The sequence below is a fragment of the Pristiophorus japonicus genome, chromosome 7, assembly GCF_044704955.1.
Source record: "Pristiophorus japonicus isolate sPriJap1 chromosome 7, sPriJap1.hap1, whole genome shotgun sequence".
NCBI lineage: Eukaryota > Metazoa > Chordata > Chondrichthyes > Pristiophoridae > Pristiophorus > Pristiophorus japonicus.
In genome coordinates, this window is record NC_091983.1 from 32476133 (window position 1) to 32502647 (window position 26515).

Genomic DNA, 26515 nt, shown 5'->3' on the forward strand with positions numbered 1-26515 from the left:
CTGCTGGAGTTTAAGCAGCTAAAACTGCTGTACTGACATGGGAATAGCTCCCTGCTGCGTTTCTAGTGAGGATCACTCTACACATTAGGACACAACCTCAAGATTATCTGAAACTGAGGGAAGAATCCCAGGCCCCACTGTTTAGTCTGCCTCTCCATGTTCACTTAGTGAGATCTGATGACTGAACCTGCCTGGTTACTGAATCTGTCAGAGGACTGACTTGGTTGCAAGCTACCATTGCCAGGTTTAACATCTTGGAACCTCCTTTTGCCTTTTTTTTTGAAGGGATCATCTTTGGTTAGGAAAATATTTGTCCATTTGTGTCTGTCCCAGCTTGCTAGAACAATCCAAAACAAAGTCCTGCTGTCTTCATAGCCCTATTTTCCTCGGCTTCCAATATGTATCCACTTTCCCTTGAGATGCAATGCGATAGAATGTTCCAACAATCCTCAACAAAATTTCACTAACTCTGAGAGTGACCATTTTAAATTGACCAGTTGTTGCTGTATCCCCAAATGGAGGAAATCGACTTTCCTTATACACTCTTATCAAAACCCTGCATAGTTTTAAAAACCTCTATTGTCTCACCCTTAGTCTTCTTTGCACCAATGGAAATAGTCCCAGGTTGGAGCCCCCCTAGGCAGATAGCAGGTATCTGGCATTCATTGTGACCTGTGCAGCTCAACGTGAAATGTGAGTACCTCACCACCATTCTCGCTACAACATGGGCACACACCATACCACATTAATGATTCCACCAATTGGAAGTGCTGAGCTTCAGCAGCATCCGCTTTCCTCTGTTCCCCATCGCAGTAGGTACTGAATCCTGGAAATACAAGCATATGCTCTCATCTCTGTTCTCTGGATGAATTAGGCAGGTTTCACTTAATTTGGAGTATAGAATTCCTAAAGCAGCCATGTCTATATTGGCAAATTCTCTGAACAGTAACCCGAGCATATGTAAATTGTGATTATTAATAAGTAATAATGCAACACTGTGCTATTTGCCTGTTTTAAGTCTTTAAAACATTAATGCCCTCAAATTGAAATTGTGTAGAGGAATCTCTCTTGAAATTTTTTGTTCATAGGTCCAGTTGACAGATTTTGAGAATTCTGCATACGTGGTCTTTGTTGTACTGCTAACCCGAGTGATCCTTTCCTATAAATTGGATTTCCTTGTTCCACTCTCAAAAGTAAGTACTAATTCCCCAATATGTTGGTCTGGCAAAAATTAGTCCTATGTTTGGTTACAAAAGTAATTACGACTGTAATAGACATTTGCTAGGACTTATTTACAGACAGCAAGATGTATGACATGACTAATAAATGGAGCAAAGCACGGTTATTCTAGGAACTAAAAAAGCTTTGTTACAGCAGCTAAGGTGGAATATTGTACAGTGTCACAAATAGGGATTGTCCTAGGCATCTTGCATGTAGCTGTTGTCTTCCTCCTGTGAAGGATTCAATTTCCCTTGGAAGACTGAGAGGAGATGTAGATGCTCACTTATTACATTGTAATCACAATAAAAACAATGAACGTGGACATCAAAGCTTATTTCAATTAATACCTTATCAAGATTAGATTGTTATTTATCTTTGTAAACTGCATTATTATTTGCTGCAGCATAACTGGTACTTGCATAGATTTTACTTAACTCACCTAGGAAGAATTTGGGCTGTGCTATTTTGATCACCTCAGTAATTATATTACAGCTATAATGCAGTATTGCTGTCCACTGTCACCATTGGAAAGTTTTGTGCCTACCTCTTCCTGCTTCCTTTTCACTGTCTCCTTTTGTAAGCCATTATATATTAATGCTTTATCTTCAGATGGAAAGATCCAATGATTCATTGGTTCTGAGGCAAGGTTAACAGAGGTGGTTATGGCAACGTGGCCTCAGTGCTCTGCCCTCTTCTCCCAATTTTATTTTGTATAAAGAAGCTCCTTACTGAAGGAAGGCACTTCAGAACTTGTGAATATGCGGCAACCAACTACATAGGGCTGGAAACTGAGCACTCTGCTGCTTGTTCTGCCTCACCAGGCATTGTAATTGTGTGTCTTTTTTAACTTCAAAAGCATCTGATCATGGGCTATAAAATGCATATTGAGAAAATGCTGCTTTCCTTGAAATGTGACTGCCCGCTATTTCAAAAAGGGCATTGATGTATTGAAGAGGATTCAGAAAAAAGTGATGTGGATAATTCTCTGAACTGCTCTGGCGATAAGATTGAGATGAGACATATAAATCAAGTACTTGGGATGCTTGAGAGGCATGGATAATAAGCAAATTATTTTAATTTGGACTGTGAAAGCAGAACTAGAGGTGACGAGTACAAAATTTGATGAGTCAAAACTGGAGACCAAAAACACTTTTTTCCAGAGTACTGGATATGTGGAACCTTCAGCTGAGAAAATTAACTTAACCAACAGAACATGAAAATCCCAGAAACTATAATTACTCTAGGTGTGATCTCACCAACGCCCTGTACAGTTGTAGCAAGACTTTCCTGCTTTGATACACTCTTCTCCCCGCCCCTCCCCTGCAATAAAAGGTCAACATTCCATTTGCCTTCCTAATTACTTGCTGCACCTGCATGCTAACTTTGTGTTTCGTGTACGTGGATATCCAGATCCCTCTGAACCGCAGTATTCTCTAGTCTCCATTTAAATAATATTCTGCTTTTCTGTCCTTCCTACCAAAATGGATAATCTCACATTTGTCCACATTGTACTCCATCTGCTAAATTATTGCCCACTCACTTTATCTATATCCCTTTGCAGACTCTTTGTATCCTCCTCACAAATTGCTTTCCCACCTATCTTTGTATTGTCAGCAAATTTGGCTGAAGTACACTCTGTTCCTTCATCCTAGTCATTGTAAATAGTTGAGGCCCCAGCACTGATCCCTGTGGCATCCCACTAGTTACAGTTTGCCAACCTGAAAATGGCCCATTTATCCTGACCTTTTTTGTTAGCACGGAGAGAGGATTGGCTAACTAATATATTACCCCCAACACACCGAGCTCTTACTTTGTGCAGCAACCTTTTGTGTGGCAACTTATCAAATGCTTTTTGAAAATTCAAATACAGTACATCTGATCCACTTGATCCACCCTGCTCGTTACATCCTCGAAGAACTCTAATAAATTTGTCAAGCACAACTTCCCTTTCATAATACCATGTTGATTCTGCTTCATTGTATTATGATTTTCTAAATGTCCTACGACTACTCCTTTAATAATGGATTCCAGTATTTTCCCAATGATACATGTTAAACTAACTGGCCTATAGTTTCCTGCTTTCTGTCTCACTCCTTTTTTTGAATAGGGGCATTACATTTGTTGTCTTCCAATCTGCTGGGACCTTTCCAGAATCTAGGGAATTTTGGAAGATTACAATCAATGCATTCACTATCTCTGCAGCCACTTTTTTTTTAAGACCCTAGGATGCAATCATCAGTTCCAATGGACTTGTCAGCCTTTCGTCCCCTTAGTTTGCCTCGTACTTTTTCTCTGGTGATAGTGATCAGCATGTTCAAATTGAACTTAAAACAATCTTACCAAAAAACAAAAGCCTCGGTTCCACTGATGTTTTTACAGTTTGAGCCGTTTGCAGTCTGTCTCTGCCTTTGGCCTTTTACAGTTCTGCAGCTCCAGTGTTTATCTGTTTCTGCATTCATAGCCAACCCAGTTGTCAGATGCTCCACTTTTGGGACTCGATGCTCAAGCTTTCACTAGAATGAGGGGCAAGTTTTTGGGAGATTGTCCTTTGGTAATATCCTTTGCTCAACTGAAAGGGCTTCATAGGTTTTGCCGAACTTGGTTATAAACTGCTGGAGCACTGAAGGATGTTGATCTCTGCCCTCGCTACTGTTGATTCATTAGTGTCAGTAGAGGAATGCTGTTTGGTAGAGAACTCTGGCAGATCTCCAACAGTAGCTCATCAAAACCACAGCAAATGGGAACCTGTTGCAACATCGGCCATAATCATCTGCTACCTAAATTGTTAATTTAGGTTCAGAGCAAAAATGCCAACTACAACACTCAATCTTACTGTCCAGAAATCTGGTTTTCTACTGAACACGAGATTGAAGCAGTAGGAAAAAATATTTCTGGAACTTTTGTTCGAGCATATAGTTCTGGCCTTGTTGAGCAGCTCTCCTAGTATCCAATTTTTAACAAGACGGGTGGCTTCAGTCAATGTAAACACTGCATTATAAGTGAGCAATAACTTTTTTGCTACACCAATGTAGAACTGTTTTTGCAGTGCTCTGTTACTCTGTCGCATGTTGGATATTATCACAAGTGACCTGAATTTGAAGTCTGTTTATTACTGGCTCATTCATTTTATTTAAAAAAAAATTAACATCACCAGTTTGATCAATTTGAATGATTAGAAAATTTGATTATTTTCATGTTTTATTTTAAAACAGCTTTGAATTATAGTGAAGAGACTGTATCTTTGACAATGTGTTCAAATAAAGTGATTAATGCCTTATGTACTTGCAAACAAAAATTGGACAGTAGTTGGATAAATGTCTTCAGGGCTCATTTGAAATCTATGCATTCAAATTGCAGAAAGAGCTACATAGTGACCAGCAGTGGACAACTTGACTGATTTTCTCCTCAAACCGAGGGATACTGAGGTCAATTGTAGCAGCATCCTTATTGCATCTCGGGGATTGAACCTGGGTTGATCTTTATGGCTGAACCCCCTCATTTAAGAACACAGAAGGCTACTCAACTCTTTTGTACCTTTCTCTGCCATTCAGTAAGATCATGGCTGATTTTCTACCTCCTCCATCTTCCCACACTATCCCCATATCTCTTGAGTCCCTTAGTATCCAAAAATCTATCGCTCTCTGTCTTGAATGTACTCAACAACTGAGCATCCACAGCTCTGGTAGAGAATTCAAAAGAGTCACAACCCCTTTTGAGTGGAGAAATTTCTCCTCATCTCAGTCCTATATGGCCAACCTTGTATTCTGAGGTGGTGACCCCCTAGTCTCCTGGGAAACATCCTTCCAACATCTACCCTGTCGAGACCTTCTGAATTTTATGTTCCAATGAGATCATCTCTCATTTAAACTCTAGGGAATATAGGCTAGTCTACTCAATCTCTCCTCAGTCAGTCCTCTCACCCCAGGAATCAGTCTGGTGAACCTTTGTTGCACTCTCTCTAAGGCAAGTATAGCCTTCCTAGACGACCAAACCTGGTCTGGTGCCAAGAAAGGTTGATGTTTCACCTCTACTTATGGAACTCTTCACTCCCAAACCCAATGCAGTGCTTCTCGGAGTATAGCCTCAACTATATAAAATGTTCAAGTTAACCAATATTTTCTCATGCTGGGTTGCTGCAGTTACATAACTTGACTGTTAATCCTTCAGTACAAACATCTTGCTATTCCTAAAAGACACTGGGGTCAAAATTCAGGGTATATATCCTTGTTGCAGTTGTCTCCTTCTACCACCTAATGCATAAGTGTTGCTTAATCTGCACACGGGTGTAATACACCTTTGTGCATATAATGGGTAGAGTTTCCGCTTTCAAAATTGCGCTCATTTTCCCTCAAGTTTCTGTTCACACTCATTTGCATATCACCAAACATCGGGCAGCTTTTTAAAAACATAATTCTTAAATACAACATTTTTTAAAGCAGAATTTTTTTTAAGTGATAACTTGATGCAGTTTGATTAATACAGCTGCAAATGGGTTATCACCCAAAAAAAGCATTTTTAATTGGTATCTAGTACACCAACTATGAGTAACCTGATTTTAAATAACTGAATTACTTTAAAAATCTATACAGAATCATTTTCTTGTACAGTAGTCAGTTTGTTTAAAAAGTGCAAAAGCTTTTAAAACGTGTCCTTGTGCCCAAAAAAAAGCCTAATTTCAAGGGCCTCCTCGAAGTTCTGCAAATGGGCGTAATTAGCAGAAACACTCTGGTGATTATTCGATCTGGAGTCGTGGCCAGTCTTGAATGGGGCTGACTTCTGGTACGAGGTTTTTTAAGTTGCCGCAAAAAAACGCGGAAACTCTATTTGCTCTAAAATTACGCAATCTTTTGCGCTGATTTTCAGGTGAAATGCACTGGGGGGGAAAAGTGAAATCCTAGCGGAAACGCCAAGCCAATATTTTGAATGAGTGAACCAAAATTGTATGCTGCTCTGTTCTCCATTTTCAGTTTTGCAATTTAACGAATTGTTTCGTGACTCCGATCCATCAAAAGTGTTGGCATTCAGCAAAATTGTCAATTGTTCCTGGACAAGCTAATCTGCTTCAATGTATCTCCTTTTTTTAAAAAAAGATTGTTTTCGTTTTAATAATTTGGCCTTGTGAAATTGAAGAGTACGCTTTTCTGTGTAATGTTTTGGCCTGTCCACAATCTTGCAGGTTTGTTTATGCACATACTTGCAGTTATTGATACATTAGTAGAACATGGTGTAGTGGAGATATAATTGCTAGGATAGAAATTTCCAAAATAGCTAGTTTTTAAAAAGTGGCTTTGATATTTTATCCCCCATTAACCACGTGTATTAGGGTGTGCTGAGGATCATCAGTAAACTGTTCATTTTAAAATCATTTTTTAATGTGCAAAAATGTTAAAATCTAACGGATACATATTTTTACTGGATTAGGTGGATGAGAACTTGATTGTGGCTCAAAAGCGTGATGCTGTACGTCAAGGAATGTTCTACTTTAGGAAAGATATTTACAAAGGTAAAAAAAACTTAAACTTTTTTTAATGGGTTTCAATTCACCAATCACATTCTTTCCAGAAGTCACCCTAAATATTTTGTTGAATAGTATATTCCAATATATAAAATATCAAAAGTAAGCTACTTGCACACTATATAAAAGTCAGATTAGTTCCTATAATGCAGCTTTTGGCTGACAATGAGGAAAAGAAGACAGCAAACCATCAAGTCTACCAAGAACCGTTTGTTTTATTTTACAAGTAAGTTGGAAGGTAAACGCCACCAGGGGAGGAACATACCTATAGAATTCTTTAGTCATTTTTATCTGAAATATCTAATCATGTGAATGGGTGAGCACAACAATTCAGTTGTAAGCGAACTAGATTTGGTAGATTGGATACATTAAATGAGTTACCTGACTGACACACTGGCCCTGAAATTGCGGCCTCTCCAGATGCGTACGATGTACGCATGCGCCCGAAGAGGCCCCGCAAGTTCCGCATTTAGGCACACGAATCGCAAGCTCCTGAACCTGGTACTTGCGATCAGTCAAAATGTCTTCGTGGGCGAAGATTTGGGCTCTTGCCCAGCGAATGTCCTTCAAACTCTTACACCTGGTAAAAGCGTAAGATAGAACAAATAAATTTTGTTTTTATTTTAAAAACCTATCAAGGCAAGTTAATTTTGAACACTTAACATTTTTTTATAAATTTCAAAAAAAAAGTCTCCATTTAAATTAATGAAATTCCTATTAATTTTTAAAGTGAAATGTTTTATTTTAATTTGATTTTAGGGGTAATCTCATTGATAGTAATGGGAGCTCCCATTACTATGAATGAGAATGCTACATTGTGATTAGTGGTCCAGGCCCACGTAATCCCAGGATGCGCATACGCTCTTGGAATACGTGGGCCTCTGTGCTGGGCTGCGCATCTAGGCCTCGGACCGCAAGTGTTCGTTCCTCCAGGACCACCAGGTACTTTTTTTTTTTAATTTGGGTTGGTGGGAAACCTGACAATTTTTGGCCCAATATATCTATTGCATGCAACTTGCTCAAAATGTACGGAATTCTAAGGAAAAGCACCATAGGTAAATCGAGAAACTAAAACATTAAACAAGGAGCTTTGTGTGTGTGGGTGCTTCCCAAGTGCTTTCACACATTCTTGCCACTGGATCAAGACCTTGCTCAGCCAAGCCCGTGTGGTAGCTGGTGTGCAACAACCACCCCATGTTAAAAGAACTCTCGCACAGGCCTTTGGTCTGCCTATAATGATGATGACACTACTTTCTTAAATTTGAACAATATTTTAACTTCTGTGTAAATCGGTCGTCGAAGCCATATTTATTTTTGAGTTGAGGGTAATTATGAACATACTGCATCATATTTTTTTAATCACTGCTTTGTAATTCTAGCTGGAAACCCTGTTGTTGATGGCTGTGCTTGTACACAAAATGGCATTGATTTGGATACTGAAGAGTATGCATTAATGAGCATAGACACGATCATTAATGGGAAGGTAGGTGTAAATGGTTCTTGTATCACTCACCTATGACTTGCAGAAACGGTGCCATTGAGCGAGTAATTTAAATACCGTTTTGTGCCCCAGAACCCAAACTACACAGGCTTAGTTTTATCATGTTTTTGTAAACTGATGCAATTGGGTAATTTTCCCCCTTATTCTTAATCTATGATCTTTTTTAGGCAAAAACTGAGGATCCAGCAGAGAGTATGATTCTTTCTTGCACAGCTTGTATATGGAACAGTCACGAAACATGAAAACTTAGTAATCTACCATTTGATGCATTCTGTCAGCACTGTTTCCACTGTTTAGCAAAGTATTGCATGTGTGTAGATAAATAAGATCTGGTTTGAAAGGAGCATTGATAATTCCCATTCTGAGTGAACTCTTGAACATTGTATAGGAATACAAATGGGGTGCAGCAAGAGTGATTATGCAGGAGACAATGTTCTAACTCCTTCATTTGAGAAACAATTAACCTAAATTCTGAAGAATGTTTTGTTTGCAGTGACCACATGCTCTTCAGGAAATGAGGGTTTCTACAGTGAATATTTCCTTTTTCTGATATCAAATTCTGCATATCTCTACAAGTGAATTAGAAATACAGATTCGGCTCAAAGGGTATGACACAGTAGCTGTTGGAGACATGGCTAAAAACTAAGCATGAAGTGAACCTTAATATTCCAGGCTATAAGGTCTTTAGAAAGGAGGAGGAATAGCAATGTTGCTGAAGGACAATATTTACAGCACTTGAAAGTTGAAAATCAGTAAGGATGAGCAGGCAGTGCAAACAATCTGTAGAATTAAACTGCGGAGGATGCAAGACTCTAGTGGGAGTTATCTACAGACCTCCCGACAGCAGTGAACTAATCGCAGGGTGCATAAATACAGAAATCCGAGAAGCATGTAGTAAAGGCCAAGTAGTTATAATGGGATATTTTAATTTTCACAGACTGGGAGATACAAAACACCTCCAGTCATAAAGGCAATGAATTTCTGGAGTACATCCAAAGTAGTTTCCTGAAACAATGTTTTAGAACCGATAAGGGAATGCTAGATTTAGTAATGAGTAATGAGCCAGAGGTAATTAATAATCTGACCGTAAGGGAGCATTCTGCAAACAGTGGCCATAATATAACCAGAGTTTGACATTAATAGGTTCATAGGAACAGGAGTAGGCTACTCAGCCCCTCAAGCCTGTTCTGCCATTCAATGAGATCATGGGTGATCTGCGACCCAACTCCATATACCTGCCATTGACCCATATCCCTTAATACCTTTGGTTAACAAAAAGCTGTCAAGCTCAGAATTGATCCAGCATCAATTGCTGTTTGCGGAAGAGAGTTTCAAACATCTACCACCCTTTTGTGTGTCGAAGTGTTTCCTAATTTCACTCTATAAAGGTCTGGTTCTAATTTTTAGACTATACCCCCTAGTTCTAGAATCTCCAACGCTCGGAAATAGTTTCTCTCTTATCTGTTCCCCTTAATATCCTGACAACTTTGATTAGAATTGCCCCTTAACCTTTTAAATTCTAGGGAATGCAACCCAAATTTGTGTAATCTCTGCTCTTAATTTAACCCTTGAATTCCCGGTATCATTCTGGTAAACCTACGATGCACTCCCTCCATGGTTAATATATCCTTCCCAAGGTATGGTGCCCAGAACTGCTCACAGTACTCCAGGTGTGGTCTAACTCTGTTTTGTATAGCTGCAGCATAACTTCGGTCCCCTTATATTCTAGTCCTCTAGATATAAAGCCCAGCATTCCATTAGCCTTTTTGATTATTTTCTGTATCTGTTCATGTCATTTTAATGATCTATGTTCCTGGACAGCCCCCCCCCCCCCCCCCCCCCCCCCCCACAAAGTATCTCTGAACCTACAATATTTTTAGCTTTTCACCATTTTAGAAAGTACCCTGTTATATCCTTTTTGGATCCAAAGTGGATGACCTCACATTTGAATTAAAAAAATGATTAAGAAAGAGAAGATAGACTATAAAAAGTAAACTAGTGCAAAATATAAAAACAGATAGCAAGAGTTTCTAAAGATATATAAAAAGGAAAAGGGTGACTAATGTAAATGTTGGTCCCTGAGAGGACGAGACTGGGGAATTAGTAATGGGGAACGTGGAGATGGCAGAAAATCTGAACAAATATTTTGTATCAGTCTTTACGGTAGAGGACACTAACAATATTCCGACAGTGGATAGTCTAGGGGCTATGGGGGGGTGGCGTGGGGGAGGAACTTATCACAATCACAAAGGAGGTAGTACTCAGTAAGATGATGGGACTAAAGGCAGATAAATCCCCTGGACCTGATGGCTTGCATCCTAGGGTCTTAAGAGAAGTAGTGGCAGGGATTGTGGATGCATTGATTGTAATTTACCAAAATTCCCTGGATTCTCTGGTGGTCCCAGCAGATTGGAAAACTGCCAATGGAATGCCCATATTTTAAAAAGGAGTCAGACAAAAAGCAGGAAACTATAGGCCAGTTAGCCTAACATCTGTGGTTTGGAAAATGTTGGTGTCCATTATTAAAGAAGCAGTAGCAGGACATTTGGAAAAGCAAAATTCGGTCAGGCAGAGTCAGCATGGATTTATGAAGGGGTAGTCCTGTTTGACAAATTTGCTGGAGTTTTCTTTAAGGATGTAATGAACAGGGTGGATAAAGGGGAATCAGTGGATGTGGTGTATTTGGACTTCCTGAAGGCATTTGACAAGGTGCCACATAAAAGGTTACTGCACAAGATAAAAGTTCATGGGGTTGGGGGTAATATGTTCGCATGGATAGAGGATTGGCTAACTAACAGATCAGAGTTGAGATAAATGGTTTATTCTCTGGTTGGCAACCAGTAACTAGTGGGGTGCCACAGGGATTAGTGCTGGGACCCCAACTATTTACAAACTATAAACTATTTGGAAAAAGGGACTGAGCGTATCGTAGCCAAGTTTGCTGACGATACAAAGATGTGAGGAAAAGCAATGAGTGAGGAAGACACAAAAAAATCTGCAAAAGGACATAGACAGGCTAAGTGAGTGGGCAAAAATTTGGCAGATAGAGTATAATGTTGGAAAGTGTGAGGTCATGCACTTTGGCAGGAAAAAAATCAAAGAGCAAGTTATTATTTAAATGGAGAAAGATCGCAAAGTGCCGCAGTACAGCGGGACCTGGGGGTACTTGTGAATGATGCACAAAAGGATAGTATGCAGGTACAGCAAGTGATCAGGAAGGCCATGGAATCTTGGCCTTTATTGCAAAGGGAATGGAGTAGAAAAGCAGGGAAGTCGTGCTACAGCTATATAAGGTATTGGTGAGGCCACACCTAGAATACTGTGTGCAGTTTTGATTTCCATATTTACGAAAGGATATACTTGCTGTGGAGGCAGTTCAGAGAAGATTCACTAGGTTGATTCCGGGGATATGAGGGTTGACTTTTATGAGGAAAGGTTGAGTAGGTTGGGCCTCTACTCATTGGAGTTCAGAAGATGAGTGGCGATCTTATCGAAACGTATAAGATTATGAAGAGGCTTGACAAGGTGGACGCAGAGAGGATGTGTCCAGTGATGGGGGAGACTGGAACTAGAGGGCATGATAGAATAAGGGGCCACCCATTTAAAACAGATGAGGAGAAATTTCTTCTGGGGGTTGTAAATCTGTGGAATTCGCTGCCTCAGAGCTGTGGAAGCTGAGACATTGAATAAATTTAAGACAAAAATAGACAGTTCCTTAAACGACAAGGGGTTATGGGGAGCGGGCGGGGAAGTGGAGCTGAGTCCATGATCAGATCAGCCATGATCTTATTAAATGGTGGAGCAGGCTCGAGTGGCCAAATGGACTACTCCTGTTCCTATTTCTTACGTTCTTAGAAAAAAAACCAGTATTTTTCCAATTTTTTTTAAGTTTTGTAATTCGGGTTAAAAATAAACTTACCTCAGCAGGCAGAGTTTTTAAACAATAAAATGTGTATTTAATTTAATGCAATTATATTTGTGTGTTTTTAAACAATTGCGCCTGTAAAAGTAGGCTATGCGTACGGACTTGGGAAGGCTGGGATTTCCAGGCCATTAAGAGCTGAAACTAAGGATATACGAAAAGGAAATAGTAATATAACGACTAGTAAAAGTTTTATGAAATATATTAAGTGAGCGTGACTAAGGGAGATGTGGGTCCATTTAGGATAATTGCAGAGGATACTAATAGCAAGGTAATGGCAGATTTATTCAACAAGTACTTTGTATCTGTTTTTATAGTACAGGGAAATGATAAATTACCAGTGTAAGAACATAAGAAATAGGAGCAGGAGTAGGCCATTTGACCCATCGAGCATGCTTTGCCAATCAATAAGATCATGGCTGATCTGATCATGGACTCTGCTCCACTTCCCTGCCCGCTCCTCATAACCCTTCGCTCCCTTTATCGTTCAGATATCTGTATCTCTGCCTTAAATATATTCAATGACCCAGCCTCCACAGCTCTCTGGGGCAGAGAATTCCATAGATTTACAACCCTCGGAGAAGAAATTCCTCCTCATCTCAGTTTTAAATGGGCGGCCCCTTATTCTGAGACTATGCCCTCTAGTTTTAGCTTCAGCTATGAGTGGAAATATTCCCACTGCATCCACCTTGTCGAGCCCCCTCATTATCTTAAATGTTTCAATAAGATCACACCTCATTCTTCTGAACTTCAATGTGTATAGGCCCAATCTACTCAAGGGGCAGAAAGTAAACAAAAGTAAAAAAAGAAATTGAAGTCTGACATCACAGCCAAGCGGGTAAGTGATTGGCTGATGGATTGGTGAGTATTTTATCTTTTTTCTTCTTCTTTTCTGATCAGTAGGTAACCTTTGGCATTGTTGCCAAATTAAGTTAATTTAAGGGTTAAGTCATGGCAGGAGAGCCCAGACCCGTGTCATGCTCCTCCTGTGCTATATGGGAAATCAGGGACACTTCCAGTGTCCCTGACTACTATGTGTGCAGGAAAAGTGTCCAACTGCAGCTCCTGACAGACCGCATTGCGGAACTGGAGCTGCGCATGAATTCATTCTGAAGCATCCGCGATACTGAGGATGTCGTGAATAGCACGTTTAGTGAGTTGGTCACACCGCAGGTGAAGGTTACACAGGCAGATAAGGAATAGGTGACCAGCAGGAAGAGCAGGGGAAGGAAGGTAGTGCAGGGGACCCCTGCGGTCATCTCCCTTCAAAACAAATATACTTTTGGGGGAAGATGGCTCATCATGGGAAGACAGTAGCAGCCAAGTTCATGGCACCATGGGTGATTCTGCTGAACAGGAGGGCAGGAAAGAGTGGGAGAGCTATAGTGATAGGGGAATAGATGAACATCCCTGCAGCCACAAACGAGACTCCAGGATGGTATGTTGCCTCCCTGGTGCAAGGGTCAAGGATGTCTTGGAGCTGCTGCAGGGCATTCTGGAGGGGGAGGATGAACATCCAGCTGTCGTGGTGCATATTGGTACCAACGATGTAGGGCCTCTTTCCATTTTTTTAACCTCCAAGTTGAATTTAGGGAGCTAGGACTTAATTTTGAAAAATAGGACCTCAAAGGAAGTAATCTAAGGATTGCTACCAGTGCCACGTGCTAGTCAGCATAGGAATTGCAGGATAGTTCAGATGAATACATGGCTTGAGAAGTGGTGCAAGGGGGAGAGATTCAAATTCCTGGGACATTGGAACCGGTTCTGGGGGAGGTGGGACCAGTATAAACTGGACGGTCTGCACTTGGGCAGGACCGGAACCAATGTCCTGGGGGGTGGGGTGTTTGCTAGTGCTGTTGGGGAGGGTTTAAACTAATATGGCAGGGGGATGGGAATCTACGTAGGGATGCAGAGGGAAGTAAAAAGGGGGCAGAAGCTAAAGGTAGGAAGGAGAAAAACAAGAGTGGAAGGCAGAGAAATCAAGGGCAAAAATCAAAGGGCCGCGTTACAACATAATTCTAAAAGGACAATGTTTTTTTTTAAAAAACAAGCCTGAAGGCTGAGTCTCAATGCAAGGAGCATTTGTAATAAGGTGGATGAATTAACTGCGCAGATAGCTGTTAACGGATATGATGTAATTGGGATTATGGAGACATGGTTCCAGGGTAACCAAGGCTGGGAACTCAACATCCAGGGGTATTCAATATTCAGGAAGGATAGACAGGAAGGAAAAGGAGGTGGGGTAACGTTACTGGTTAGAGATTAACGCAATAGTAAGGAAGGACATTAGCTTGGATGATGTGGAATCTAAATAGATAGAGCTGCGAAACACCAAAGGGCAGAAAATGTTGGTGGGAGTTGTGTACAGACCACCAAACAGCAGTAGGGAGATTGGGGATGGCATCAAACAGGAAATTAGGGACGCATGCAATAAGGGTACAGCAGTTATCATGGGTGACTTTAATCTACATATTGATTGGGCTAACCAAACTAGTAGCAATACTGTGGAGGAGGGTTTCCTGGAGTGTATAAGGGATGGTTTTCTAGACCAATATGTCGAGGAACCAACTGGAGAGCAGGCCATCCTAGACTGGGTCTTGTGTAATGAGAGGGGATTAATTAGCAATCTGGTCGTGCGAGGTCCCTTGGGGAAGAGTGACCATAATATGGTAGAATTCTTCATTAAAGATGGAGAGTTGACTGTTAATTCAGAGACTAGGGTCCTGAAAAAGAAAAGTAACTTTGGTATGAGATGTAGATTGGCGAAAGATGCTTAAAGGGCTGACGGTGGATAGGCAATGGCAGACATTTAAAGATTACATGGATGAACTACAACAATTGTACATCTCTGTCTGGCGTAAAAATAAAAAGGGGAAGATGGCTTAACTGTGGCTAACAAGGGAAATTAGGAATAGTGTTCAATCCAAGGAAGAGACATGTAAATTGGCCAGAAAAAACAGCAAACCTGAGGACTGGGAGAAATTTAGAATCCAGCAGAGGAGGACTTAAGGGTTTAATTAGGAGGGGGAAAATAGAGTAAGAGAGTAAGCTTGCAGGGAACATTAAAAACTGACTGCAAAAGCTTCTATAGATATGTAAAGAGAAAAAGATTAGTGAAGACAAATGTTGGTCCTTTCAGTCAGAATCAGATGAATTCATAATGGGGAACAAAGAAATGGCAGAACAATTGAACAAATACTTCGGTTCTGTCTTCACTAAGGAAGACACAAATAACCTGAAAATAATAGGGGACCGAGGGTCTCGTGAGAAGGAGGAACTGAAGGAAATCCTTATTAGTCAGCAAATTGTGTTAGGGAAATTGATGGGATTGAAGGCCGATAAATCCCCAGGACCTGATAGGCTGCATCCCAGAGTATTTAAGGAAGTGATCCTAGAAATAGTGGATACATTGGTGGTTATTTTCCAACATTCTATTGACTCTGGATCAGTTCCTATGGATTGAGGGTAGCTAATGTAACCCCACTTTTTAAAAAAGCAGGGAGAAAGAAAACATGGAATTATAGAACGGTTATCCTGACATCGGTAGTGGGGAAAATGTTGGAATCAATTATTAAAGATGTAATAGTGCATTTGGAAAGCAGGATCGGTTCAAGTTGGCATGGATTTATGAAAGGGAAATCATGCTTGACACATCTAGAATTTTTTGAGGATGTAACTAGTAGAGTGGACAAGGGAGAACCAGTGGATGTGGTGTACTTGGACTTTCAAAAGGCTTTTGACAAAGTCCCACACAAGAGATTAGTATGCAAAATTAAAGCACATGGTATTGGGGATAATGTATTGACGTGGATAGAGAACTGGTTGGCAGACAGGAAGCAAAGAATAGGAATAAATGGGTCCTTTTCAGAATGGCAGGCAGTGACTAGTGGGGCACTGCAAGATTCAGTGCTGGGACCCCAGCTATTTACAATATACATTAATTTAGACGACGGAATTGAATGTAATATCTCCCAAGTTTGCAGATGACACTAAGTTGGGTGGTGATGTGAGCTGTGAGGAGGATGCTAAGAGGCTGCAGGGTGACTTGGACAGGTTAGGTGCGTGGGCAAATGCATGACAGATGCACTATAATGTAGATAAATGTGAGGTTATCCACTTTGGTGGCAAAAACAGGAAGGCAGAATATTATCTGAATGGTGAAAGATTAGTAAAAAGGGAGGTGCAATGAGACCTGGGTGTCATGGTACATCAGTCATTGAAAGTTGACATGCAGGTACAGCAGACGGTGAAGGCAAATGGCATGTTGACCTTCATAGCGAGAGAACTTTGAGTATAGGAGCAGGGAGGTCTTACTGCAGTTGTACAGAGCCTTGGTGAGGCCACACCTTGAATACGGTGTACAGTTTTGGTCGTCTAATCTGAGGAAGGACATTCTTGCTATTGAGGGAGTGCAGTGAAGATTCACCAGACTGATTCCCCGGATGCCAGGACTGACATGAAAGATTGGATCGATTAGGCTTATATTCACTGGCATTTAGAAGAATGAGAGGGTATCTCATGAAAATATATAAAATTTGGACAGGTTAGATGCAGAAAGAATGTTCCTGATGTTGGGGAAGTCCAGAACCAGAGGTCACAGTCGAAGGGTAAGGGGTAAGCCATTTAGGACCGAGATGAGGAGAAACCTCTTCACTCAGAATTGTGAACCTGTGGAATTCTCTACCATAAAGTTGTTGAGGCCAGTTTGTTAGATATCTTCAAAAGGGAGTTCGATGTGACCCTTACAGCTAAAGGGATCAAGGGGTATGGAGAGAAAGCAAGAATGGGGTTCTGAAGTTGCATGATCAACCATGGTCATATTGACTGGTGGCGCAGGCTCGAAGGGCCGAATGACCTACTCCGGCACCTATTTTCTATGTTTCTAACCTATCTTAAGTCAACCCCCTCATCTCTGGAATCAACCCAGTGAACCTTCTCTGAATAGCCTCCAATGCAAGTATATTCTTCCTTAAATACAGAGACCCAAAACTGTATGCAGTACTCCAGTTGTGGCCTTACCAATGCCCTGTACAGTTGTAGCAGGATTTCTCCTTCTATACTCTATCCCCCTTGCAATAAAGGTCAACATGCTGGAAAGGGAACTGAAAATAAATTGAGTGGAGGAACTTACTGGATTCAGTATGAGTAACAAAATGGTAATAGAGAAAATGGGACCTAAAATAGATAAATCTCTAGGATCTGATGGATTCCAGCCCAGGGTATTAAAATAAGTAGATGAGGGAATTGCAGAAGCATTTGTCACGATCTTTCGAAGCTCTCTTGATTTGGGAATTGTGCCATTCGATTGGAAATTTACTAATGTCACTCCATTATTTAAGAAGGGTGGGAACCCAGGAAACTAGAGGCCTGTCATTTTAAAGTCTGTTGTGGGGAAGCTATTAGAATCTCTAATTAGGGATAGAGTAACTGAGCACTTGAAAAAATATGAGCTGATCAGAGAGAATCAACATGCTTTGATCAGGGTAAGTAATGTCTGTCTAATCTAGTGAATTTTCTGAGGTTACTAATAAGATAGATAAGGGAGTGTCGATGGAGTTATCTACATGAAGGGATCAGTGCTGGGACCCCAACTATTTACAATCTATATTAACGACTTGGATGAAGGGACAGAATGTAGCCAAGTTTGTTGAAATAGGAAGAAATAGCGGGACATCTAGATAAGAATAGTGCAATCAAGCAGACGCAACATGGATTCATGAAGGGGAAATCATGTTTAACTAATTTATTGGAATTCTTTGAGGATATAATGAGCATGGTGGATAGAGGTGTACCGATGGATGTCGTGTATTTAGATTTCCAAAAGGCATTCGATAAGGTGCCACACAAAAGGTTGCTGCAGAAGATAAAGGTACGCGGAGTCAGAGGAAATGTATTAGCATGGATAGAGAATTGGCTGGCTAACAGAAAGCAGAGAGTCGGGATAAATTGGTCCTTTTCGGGTTGGAAATCGGTGGTTAGTGGTATGCCACAGGGATCGGTGCTGGAACCACAACTGTTTACAATATACATAGATGACCTGGAAGAGGGGACAGAGTGTAGTGTAACAAAATTTGCAGGTGACAAAGATTTAGTGGGAAAGCGGGTTGTGTAGAGGACACAGAGGCTGCAAAGAGATTTAGATAGGTTAAGTGAATGGGCTAAGGTTTGGCAGATGGAATACAATGTCGGAAAATGTGAGGTCATCCACCTGGGGGGGGGGGGGGGGGGGAAACAGTAAAAGGGAATATTATTTGAATGGGGAGAAATTACAACATGCAACGGTGCAGAGGGACCTGGGGGTCCTTGTGCATGAATCCCAAAAAGTTAGTTTGCAGGTGCAGCAGGTAATCAGGAAGGCAAATGGAATGTTGGCCTTCATTGCGAGAGGGATGGAGTAAAAAAGCAGGGAGGTCCTGCTGCAACTGTACAAGGTATTGTACTGCGTGCAGTTTTCGTCGCCTTAAGGAAGGATATACCAGCTTTGGAGGGGGTACAGAGACGATTCACTAGGTTGATTCCGGAGATGAGGAGGTTACCTTATGATGATAGATTGAGTAAACTGGGTCTTTACTCGTTGGAGTTCAGAAGGATGAGAGGTGATCTTATAGAAACATTTAAAATAATGAAAGGGATAGACACGATAGAGGCAGAGAGGTTGTTTCCACTGGTCAGGGAGACTAGAACTTGGGGGCACAGCCTCAAAATACTGGGGAGCCAATTTAAAACAGAGTTAAGAAGGAATTTCTTCTCCCAGAAGGTTGTGAATCTGTGGAATTCTCTGCCCAAGGAAGCAGTTGTGGCTAGCTCATTGAATGTATTCAAATCACAGAAAGATAGACTTTTAACCAATAAGGGAATTAAGGGTTATGGGGAGCAGGCAGGTAAGTGGAGCTGAGTTCACAGCCAGATCAGCCATGATCTTGTTGAATGGCGGAGCAGGCTCGAGGGACTCCTGTTCCTAATTCTTATGTTCTTATGATACAAAAATGGGAGGAAAAGCAATGTGTGAGGAGGACATACAAAATCTGCTTAAGGACATTGACCGGCTAAGTGAATGGGCAAACATTTGGCAGATGAGTATAATGTTGGAAAGTGTGAGGTCATGTACTTTGGCAGAAAAAAATCAAAGAGCAAGTTATTATTTAAATGGAGAAAGATTGCAAAGTACCACAGTACAGCAAGTGATCAGGAAGGCCAATGGTATAAAAGCAGGGAAGTCTTGCTACAGCTATATACGGTATTGGTGAGACCACACCTGGAATACTGCTTGCAGTTTTGCTTTCCATATTTCCGAAAGGATATACTTGTTTTGGAGGCAGTTCAGAGAAGATTTCCTAGGTTGATTCTGGGGATGAGGGGGTTGACTTATGAGGAAAGGTTGAACCTCTACTCACTGGAATTCAGAAGAATGAGAGGCAATCTTATCGAAACGTATAAGATTATGAGGGGGCTTGATAAGGTGGATGCAGAGAGGAATTTTCCACTGATGGGGAGACTAGAACCAGAGGGCATGATCTTAGAATAAGGGGCCACCCATTTAAAACTGATGAGGAGAAATTTCTTCTCTGGGTTGTGAATCTGTGGAATTTGCTGCCTCAGAGCTGTGGAAGCTGGGACATTGAATAAATTTAAGACAGAAATAGACAGTTTCTTAAAGGATAAGGGGTTATGGGGTGCGGGCGGGAAAGTGGAGCTGAGTCCATGATCAGATCAGCCATGATTGTATTGAATGGCGGAGCAGGCTCAAAGGGCCGTATGGCCTACTCCTGTTCCTATTATGTTCTTATGAACTTCCAGAAGGCATTCAATGAGGTTTGACACGAGATTATTAGCTAAAATCAGAGCATGTGGAATTGGAGGTAGCCTTTTGACTTGGATTGGAAATTGGTTGGGAGGTAAGAGTGGGGATAAAGGGTAGGTACTCTGGCTGGATGTGAACAGTTGTGTTCCCTGGGGATTTGTTCTGGGGCCTCAACTTTTCACCATCTTTATCAATGACTTGATAAAGGAATAGAGTTGTATAGCCAAGTTTGCAGATGACACTAAGTTAGGAGGGACAGTAAGTATTGCAGATTGGAGCAGGAGGTTGCAAAGGGACATAGACCGATTGATTGCATACGTAGGATTACATGGAGTATACGACACAGAAACAGGCCATTCGGCCTAACCAGTCCATGCTGGCGTTTATGCTCCACTCAAGCCTCCTCCTGTCTTTCCTCATCTAAATCTATCAGCATAACCCTATCTTCCCTTCTCCTTCATACATGTCTAGCCTCCCCTTAAATGCATCTATACTATTTGCTTCAACTACTCTGTGGTAGTGAGTTCCACATTCTCACCACTCTTTGGGTAAAGAATTTTCTTTTGAATTCCCTATTGGATTTCTTGGTGATTATCTTATATTGATGGCCTCTAGTTATGCTCTTCCCCACAAGTGGAAACATTCTCCCTCTATCCACTCTTATCAAAACCTTTTGTAATTTTAAAGACCTCTATTAGGTCACCCCTCAGCCATCTCTTTTCAAGAGAAGAGACCCTGCCTGTTCATCCTTTCCTGATGTTTATACGCTCACATTTCTGGTATCATCCTTGTAAATCTTCTCTGCACCCTCTCCTGTGCCTCTCTATCCTTTTTATAATATGGCAACCAGAACTGTACACAGTACTTTAAGTGTGGTCTAACCAAGGTTTCATACAGTTTAGCTTAACTTCCTTACTTTTCAATTCTATCCCTCTAGAAATAAACCCTAATGCTTGGTTTGCTTTTTTTTTAATGGCCTTGCTAACCTGTGGTGTAATTTATAGTGATTGGTGTATTTGTACTCCCAGATCCCTTTTTCCTCTACCCCAGATTCGCACCCTCCAAGTAATAAGCGACCTCTTTTTCCTGCCAAAATGTACTTCACATTTATCTGTGTTGAACTTAATTTCCCAATTATATGCCCATTCTGCAAGTTTATTAATGTCCTGTAATTTGTTGCAGTCGTCCTCCATATTGATTATCGCCCCCAATTTGGTGTCATCCGCAAATTTAGAAATTGTTTTTGATTCCAAAGTCTAAATCACTAATATAAATTGTGAACAACAATGGTCCCAGCACCACTACTTTCCGCCACTGTGAATAGCTACCTTTTACCCCTACGCTCTGCTTTCTGTCTTGAAGCCAGCTAGCTATCAATTCTGCTGCTTGTCCCCTGACTCCATATTCTCTGACCTTGTTCGTCAGTCTATTATTTGAAAATCTAGATAAATTACATCTACCATTGTCTACTGTTACTTTTTCAAAAAATTCAATGAGTTTGGTTAAGCAAGACTTTCCCTTTAGAAATCCATGCTGACCATTATATTTTTGATTTCTAGATGTTCTTCTATTTTCTCCTTTTAGTAGGGATTCCATTATTTTTCAAACCACCGATGTTAAGCTGACTGGTCTAATTCCCTGGACCTGTTCTATCCCCCTTCTTAAATATAGGCATTGCATTCACTATCCGTCAGTCCTCTGGCACTACACCTTTTTCTCATGAATTATTAAATATATGTAGTGATGCCCCTACTATCTCTTCCCTAGATTCTTTTAAAATGCGTGGATGCAATCCATCCAGACCAGGGGTTTTATCCTGAGTTTGATTAGTTTATTTAATATATCCCCTCTTTTTTTAATCTAGATAAATGTGAGGTTATCCACTTTGGTGGCAAAAACAGGAAGGCAGAATATTATCTGAGTGGTGACAGATTAGGAAAAGGGGAGGTGCAATGAGAACTGGGTGTCATGGTACATCAGTCATTGAAAGTTGGCATGCAGGTACAGCAGGCGGTGAAGAAGGCAAATGGCATGTTGGCCTTCATAGCGAGAGGATTTGAGTATTGGAGCAAGGAGGTCTTGCTGCAGTTGTATAGGGCCGTGGTGAGACCACACCTTGAGTATTGTGTGCAGTTTTGTTCTAATCTGAGGAAGGACATTCTTGCTGTTGAGGGAGTGCAGCGAAGGTTCACTGGACTGATTCCTGGGATGGCAGGACTGACATATATGAAGAAAGACTGGATCGAATAGGCTTATATTCACTGGAATTTAGAAGAATGAGAGGGGATCTCATAAACATATAAAATTCTGACAGGATTGGACAGGTTAGATGCAGGAAGAATGTTCCCGATGTTGGGGAAGTCCAGAACCAGGGGTCACAGTCTAAGGAGAAGGGATAAGCCATTTAGGACCGAGATGAGGAGAAACTTCTTCACTCAGAATTGTGAACCTGTGGAATTCTCTACCACAAAGTTGTTGAGGCCAGTTCGTTAGATATATTCAAGAGAGTTAGATGTGGCCCTTAATGCTAAAGGGATCAAAGGGTACGGAGAGAAAGCAGGAATGGGGTACTGAAGTGCATAATCAGCCATTGAATGGTAGTGCAGGCTCAAAGGGCTGAATGGCCTACTCCACCTATTTTCTATGTTTATTTTCAATGTACTTATCTCATTGCTAATCTCATCATCCAATGTCATATCCACCTGTTCTATCTCTCTGGTAAATACTGAAGCAAAATAATTATTTAATATTACTGCCATCTCTCGATCAATTGAGTGTGCAAAACTGAGAAATGGAGTGCATTGTGGTCAAGTGTGAGGTTATTGACTTTGGACCCAAGAAAGGTAAGTTGTGACTATTTTCTAAATGGGTGAGAAACGGGGACTGTAGCGAAGCAGAGCGATTTGGCAGTCCAAGTACATAACTCGGTAAAAGCCAGTAGACGGGTACAAAAAGCAATCAAAAAGGCTAATGGAATATTGGCCTTTATCTCAAGGGGACTGGAATACAAATCTGAGGAAATTGTGCTTCAGCCTTGGTCAGACACCATCCGGACTACTGAATTCAATTTTGGGCACCCCATCTCGGGAAGGATATATTGGCTTGGAGGGGATGCAGTGCAGATTCACTAGAATGATACCAGAGCTTAGAAGGTTAAGTTATGAGGATCAAGTTGAATAAATGTGGCTTGTATTCCCTAGATTATGGGAGATTGAGAGGTGATCTAACTGAGATGTTTAAAATGTTAAAAGGATTTGATAGGATAGCTACAGATAAACCATTTCCACTGGTGGGGGAATCAAGAACAAGGAGACATAATGAGAATTAGATGAGAATGACATTAGTGAAATCAGGAACCACTTTTTCCACACACCGGGGAGTAGAAATTTAGAATACTCTTCCCCCAGAAGGCAGTGGCTATTTGGACAATTGGAATTTTCAAGGCTGAGAGATTTTTGTTGGGCAAGAGTATCAAGAGAGGGAGCAAAGGTGGGAAAATTGTGTTGACGTGCAGATCAGTCGTGATCTAATTGAATGGCGGAGCAGGCCTGAGGGGTTGAATGGCCGCCTTGTGTTCCTACTATCTGGCATAGACTGACCTATTGAGGACAATGGGGATAATTTCTCCTGGCCTGTTTTTTAGTATAGAAGTAGACTAGTTTAAATTGATTATTTTTAAAACAAGAGTATGTGACTATTGTCGACAGTAGTAAAATATCCTCCAGTATTGTAATGTGACAGGTAGCTGCTCATCCAATGGATACAGACTGTATAAATTAATAATAGTAGAAAGCATTTCCAATAACGCACCAAATCTTTTGCCAAAATGTGATTACAAATGTTTTTTAAAAAAATAAATGTTTTTATATAGCATCTTTAAAATGCAACTTTCCTTCACAGTTGAATTTGTGTTTGAGTGAAATTTTATTTTCTGGTTATATATTTTCTAACTCCATTTCTGATTTATCTTACAGGAAGGAGTTTTTCCAGGTTTGATCCCAATCATAAACAGTTACCTTGAAAACATGGAAGTAGATGTGGATACACGGTGCAGCATTTTAAACTACCTCAAACTGATCAGAAAGAGGGCTTCAGGTAAAGTTGTAACTTAATTGTTAAAATTAACATTTGGTTATTGTATTGGTGTACATACCTGGAATTGAGGCCATGATCAAAAGGTCCAGTTGCATTTATCTGGACATGTTTGAATGCCTGATTATAGCATTCCCAATACAGTCTTCCATGGTGAGCTGCAGTCTAGATATCGCAACAGAGGTGGGCAGATGAAACACTATAAAGTTACATTAAACGCAGCCTTGAAATCTTGCAACATTAACATCAACACCTGGGAAGAGACAGCTAGTGACAGACCACAATGGAAGCATATCTCACAGGTCGGTTTGAATGATATGAGGCTAACATGCACCTGGCACACAAGGCAACTCGTCTGTCTGCCTCATCTGGCTTTCAGTGTGGCTGTATATGTGTGTCTAGGATTGCGCTGTTCTCCCATTATAACTGAGACTCGTCTGTCGATTCAGCAAGAGACCCCATTGTATCTAATGGCAGAAAGGCAAAATTCTGTGGCTGAGTAATTTCAGGTTCTGCTTGTGCACCACATGATGGCAAGCTTGTGTGTGGCAGAATGGTGTAAGGCATTGGAAGGGGAAAAAGAAAAAAACCTGGAGAGATAGTTGAAATACATAAACCAGAGGGAGACAATTCACTGGAATGCAAAACCTTACTGCTTTTATTTTATAGCAGAATGGCCTATAGAGTAAAAAACCAATACTTGCACTGAAGTAATGTACATATTTGAAAACAAAATGATACTCCTTTTTTGTTGCAGGAGAGCTGATGACTGCAGCATGTTGGTTGAGGAAGTTTGTTGCTAATCATCCCGACTACAAGCAAGATAGTATCGTAACTGAAAAAATCAACTATGACCTAATTATGCAATGTGACCAAATTTCAAAGGGGATGCATGACTGTCCAAAACTTATTGGAGAACCGGTCAGCAAACCAAAACACTCAGATGGCAAGCACAGCACTGTTTAATATCATGGAATTATATACTTGATGTTAATCATACAGATTTTGCATGGTGCAGAGACCAAGAATGTGCACAAACTATTGAACAGGGCCAACCATGTAAATTAAATCTTTATTTTATTGATTGTTTAAATCAATGCAGATTTGTGCATTGCAGTTGTCAGGTGACATGTAAGCTACATGTGTGTATATATATATATTGTTTTTGGATTAACAATGTATTTTTAATAACACACTAACATGGGATGTTGCACAAATTCTGCTGTAGATACAAATGGAGAAATGTACTTTGTATATATAATTTTCTTACCACAAATTCCATTGCTTTTGTTTGACTGTAAATGTACTGAATTAAGCTGTTTTGATCATGTAAGAATAAATAATGAATCCTGTAGATGTTTATATTGAATGTTTTATTGACTGACTAAAATGAATCTACTAACTTAATGTTCTTGTGTCCATATTGTGAAATATTATCTGAAATGCACTGTGGTTTACAAAAAAAAATAGTTTTTGTAAGGGCTTTGACAAAGAATAGTTTAAATGGATTGTGTTTGATTGCATTGTTTTATAAGTGAGATAGTGTAGTAAATATTTCATGGTTTTCATGGTGAGAAAATGAAACCAATCAAGGAGATGGAATTGTAAGTGTAATAATAAATTTACTCTGGAAATTGAAATTGGACTAAATACTGTACTGACATACACAACGATATTCATTAGATATTGCTCGGATGGAGTAGGTTTTACAAATTCTTCAGAATGCATTTTTCCCATGAAGATAAGCCACACTTGGCTACAGAGTATGTATAACAAGACTGTTCCACCATCCTGGAAGAGCACTTAGTCAGAAAAGTTGTTAAGTTTGTTTCACTCGTATAAGATTTTCATAAACCACTCGTCAGGACTGCTGGTTCAGAATTTTTATTTTCAAAGTGTTAAGTCTCCTTGTCTTAACTGATTCTGTGGTGTTGGTGGTCTTTGAGACTTTCGCACAGGCATTGACTTGCTGCTTCAAATCTAGCCAGGACTCGTTTCCTTGTCTGATCTGTCCTGATGAACGGATCCAAATTTGAGGTTCTGAGTTGACGAATGGTACCAGTTAAATCCATAGGTTTTCAGTTCATGCTCCTCTTCCAGCTGTCTCTTTAGAAATCTATGTTCAACTGTGATGACTGCTTTATTGGGGAGCAATAAACCTGATTTTGAGACTACAGCAGTCTAAAATGTTTTCTTTTTAAACTCGTGGCGTTGGGATATTGTCCAAGAGTGTATTTCCTGTGCTAAACTATTACAGAAGGATTTGCTTTGTCTGCAAAATTAGCTTTTCTCGTGGCTGTGTTGGCCTGACTGGAGATGTACTTCAGCTTTTGAGGGTTGCAGTGACCCTCAAGCCTGCTATAAATATATAAAATGTAAGTTGTTACTATGCATTATCCAAGAACTTGGAGGTATATTTGTGTTTGTATCTTGAGTCCTCAGAATTGAAAGGTGAAGTTTACC

General features: G+C 40.5%; 1 protein-coding gene across 2 annotated transcripts in view; it reads left to right on the plus strand.

The window, feature by feature from the left end:
- Positions 1-26226, plus strand: part of gclc (glutamate-cysteine ligase, catalytic subunit) — a 103711-nt gene extending 77485 nt beyond the window's left edge. For both annotated transcript variants that reach the window (XM_070884893.1, XM_070884894.1), the window contains 5 exons: positions 1089-1193; positions 6643-6724; positions 8116-8219; positions 23935-24055; positions 24810-26226. In XM_070884893.1, the coding sequence (XP_070740994.1) occupies positions 1089-1193; positions 6643-6724; positions 8116-8219; positions 23935-24055; positions 24810-25018 (621 nt within the window). In that variant the 3' untranslated portion in view covers positions 25019-26226. The remainder of the gene's footprint in view (positions 1-1088; positions 1194-6642; positions 6725-8115; positions 8220-23934; positions 24056-24809) is intronic.
- Positions 26227-26515: the final 289 nt, after the last annotated feature.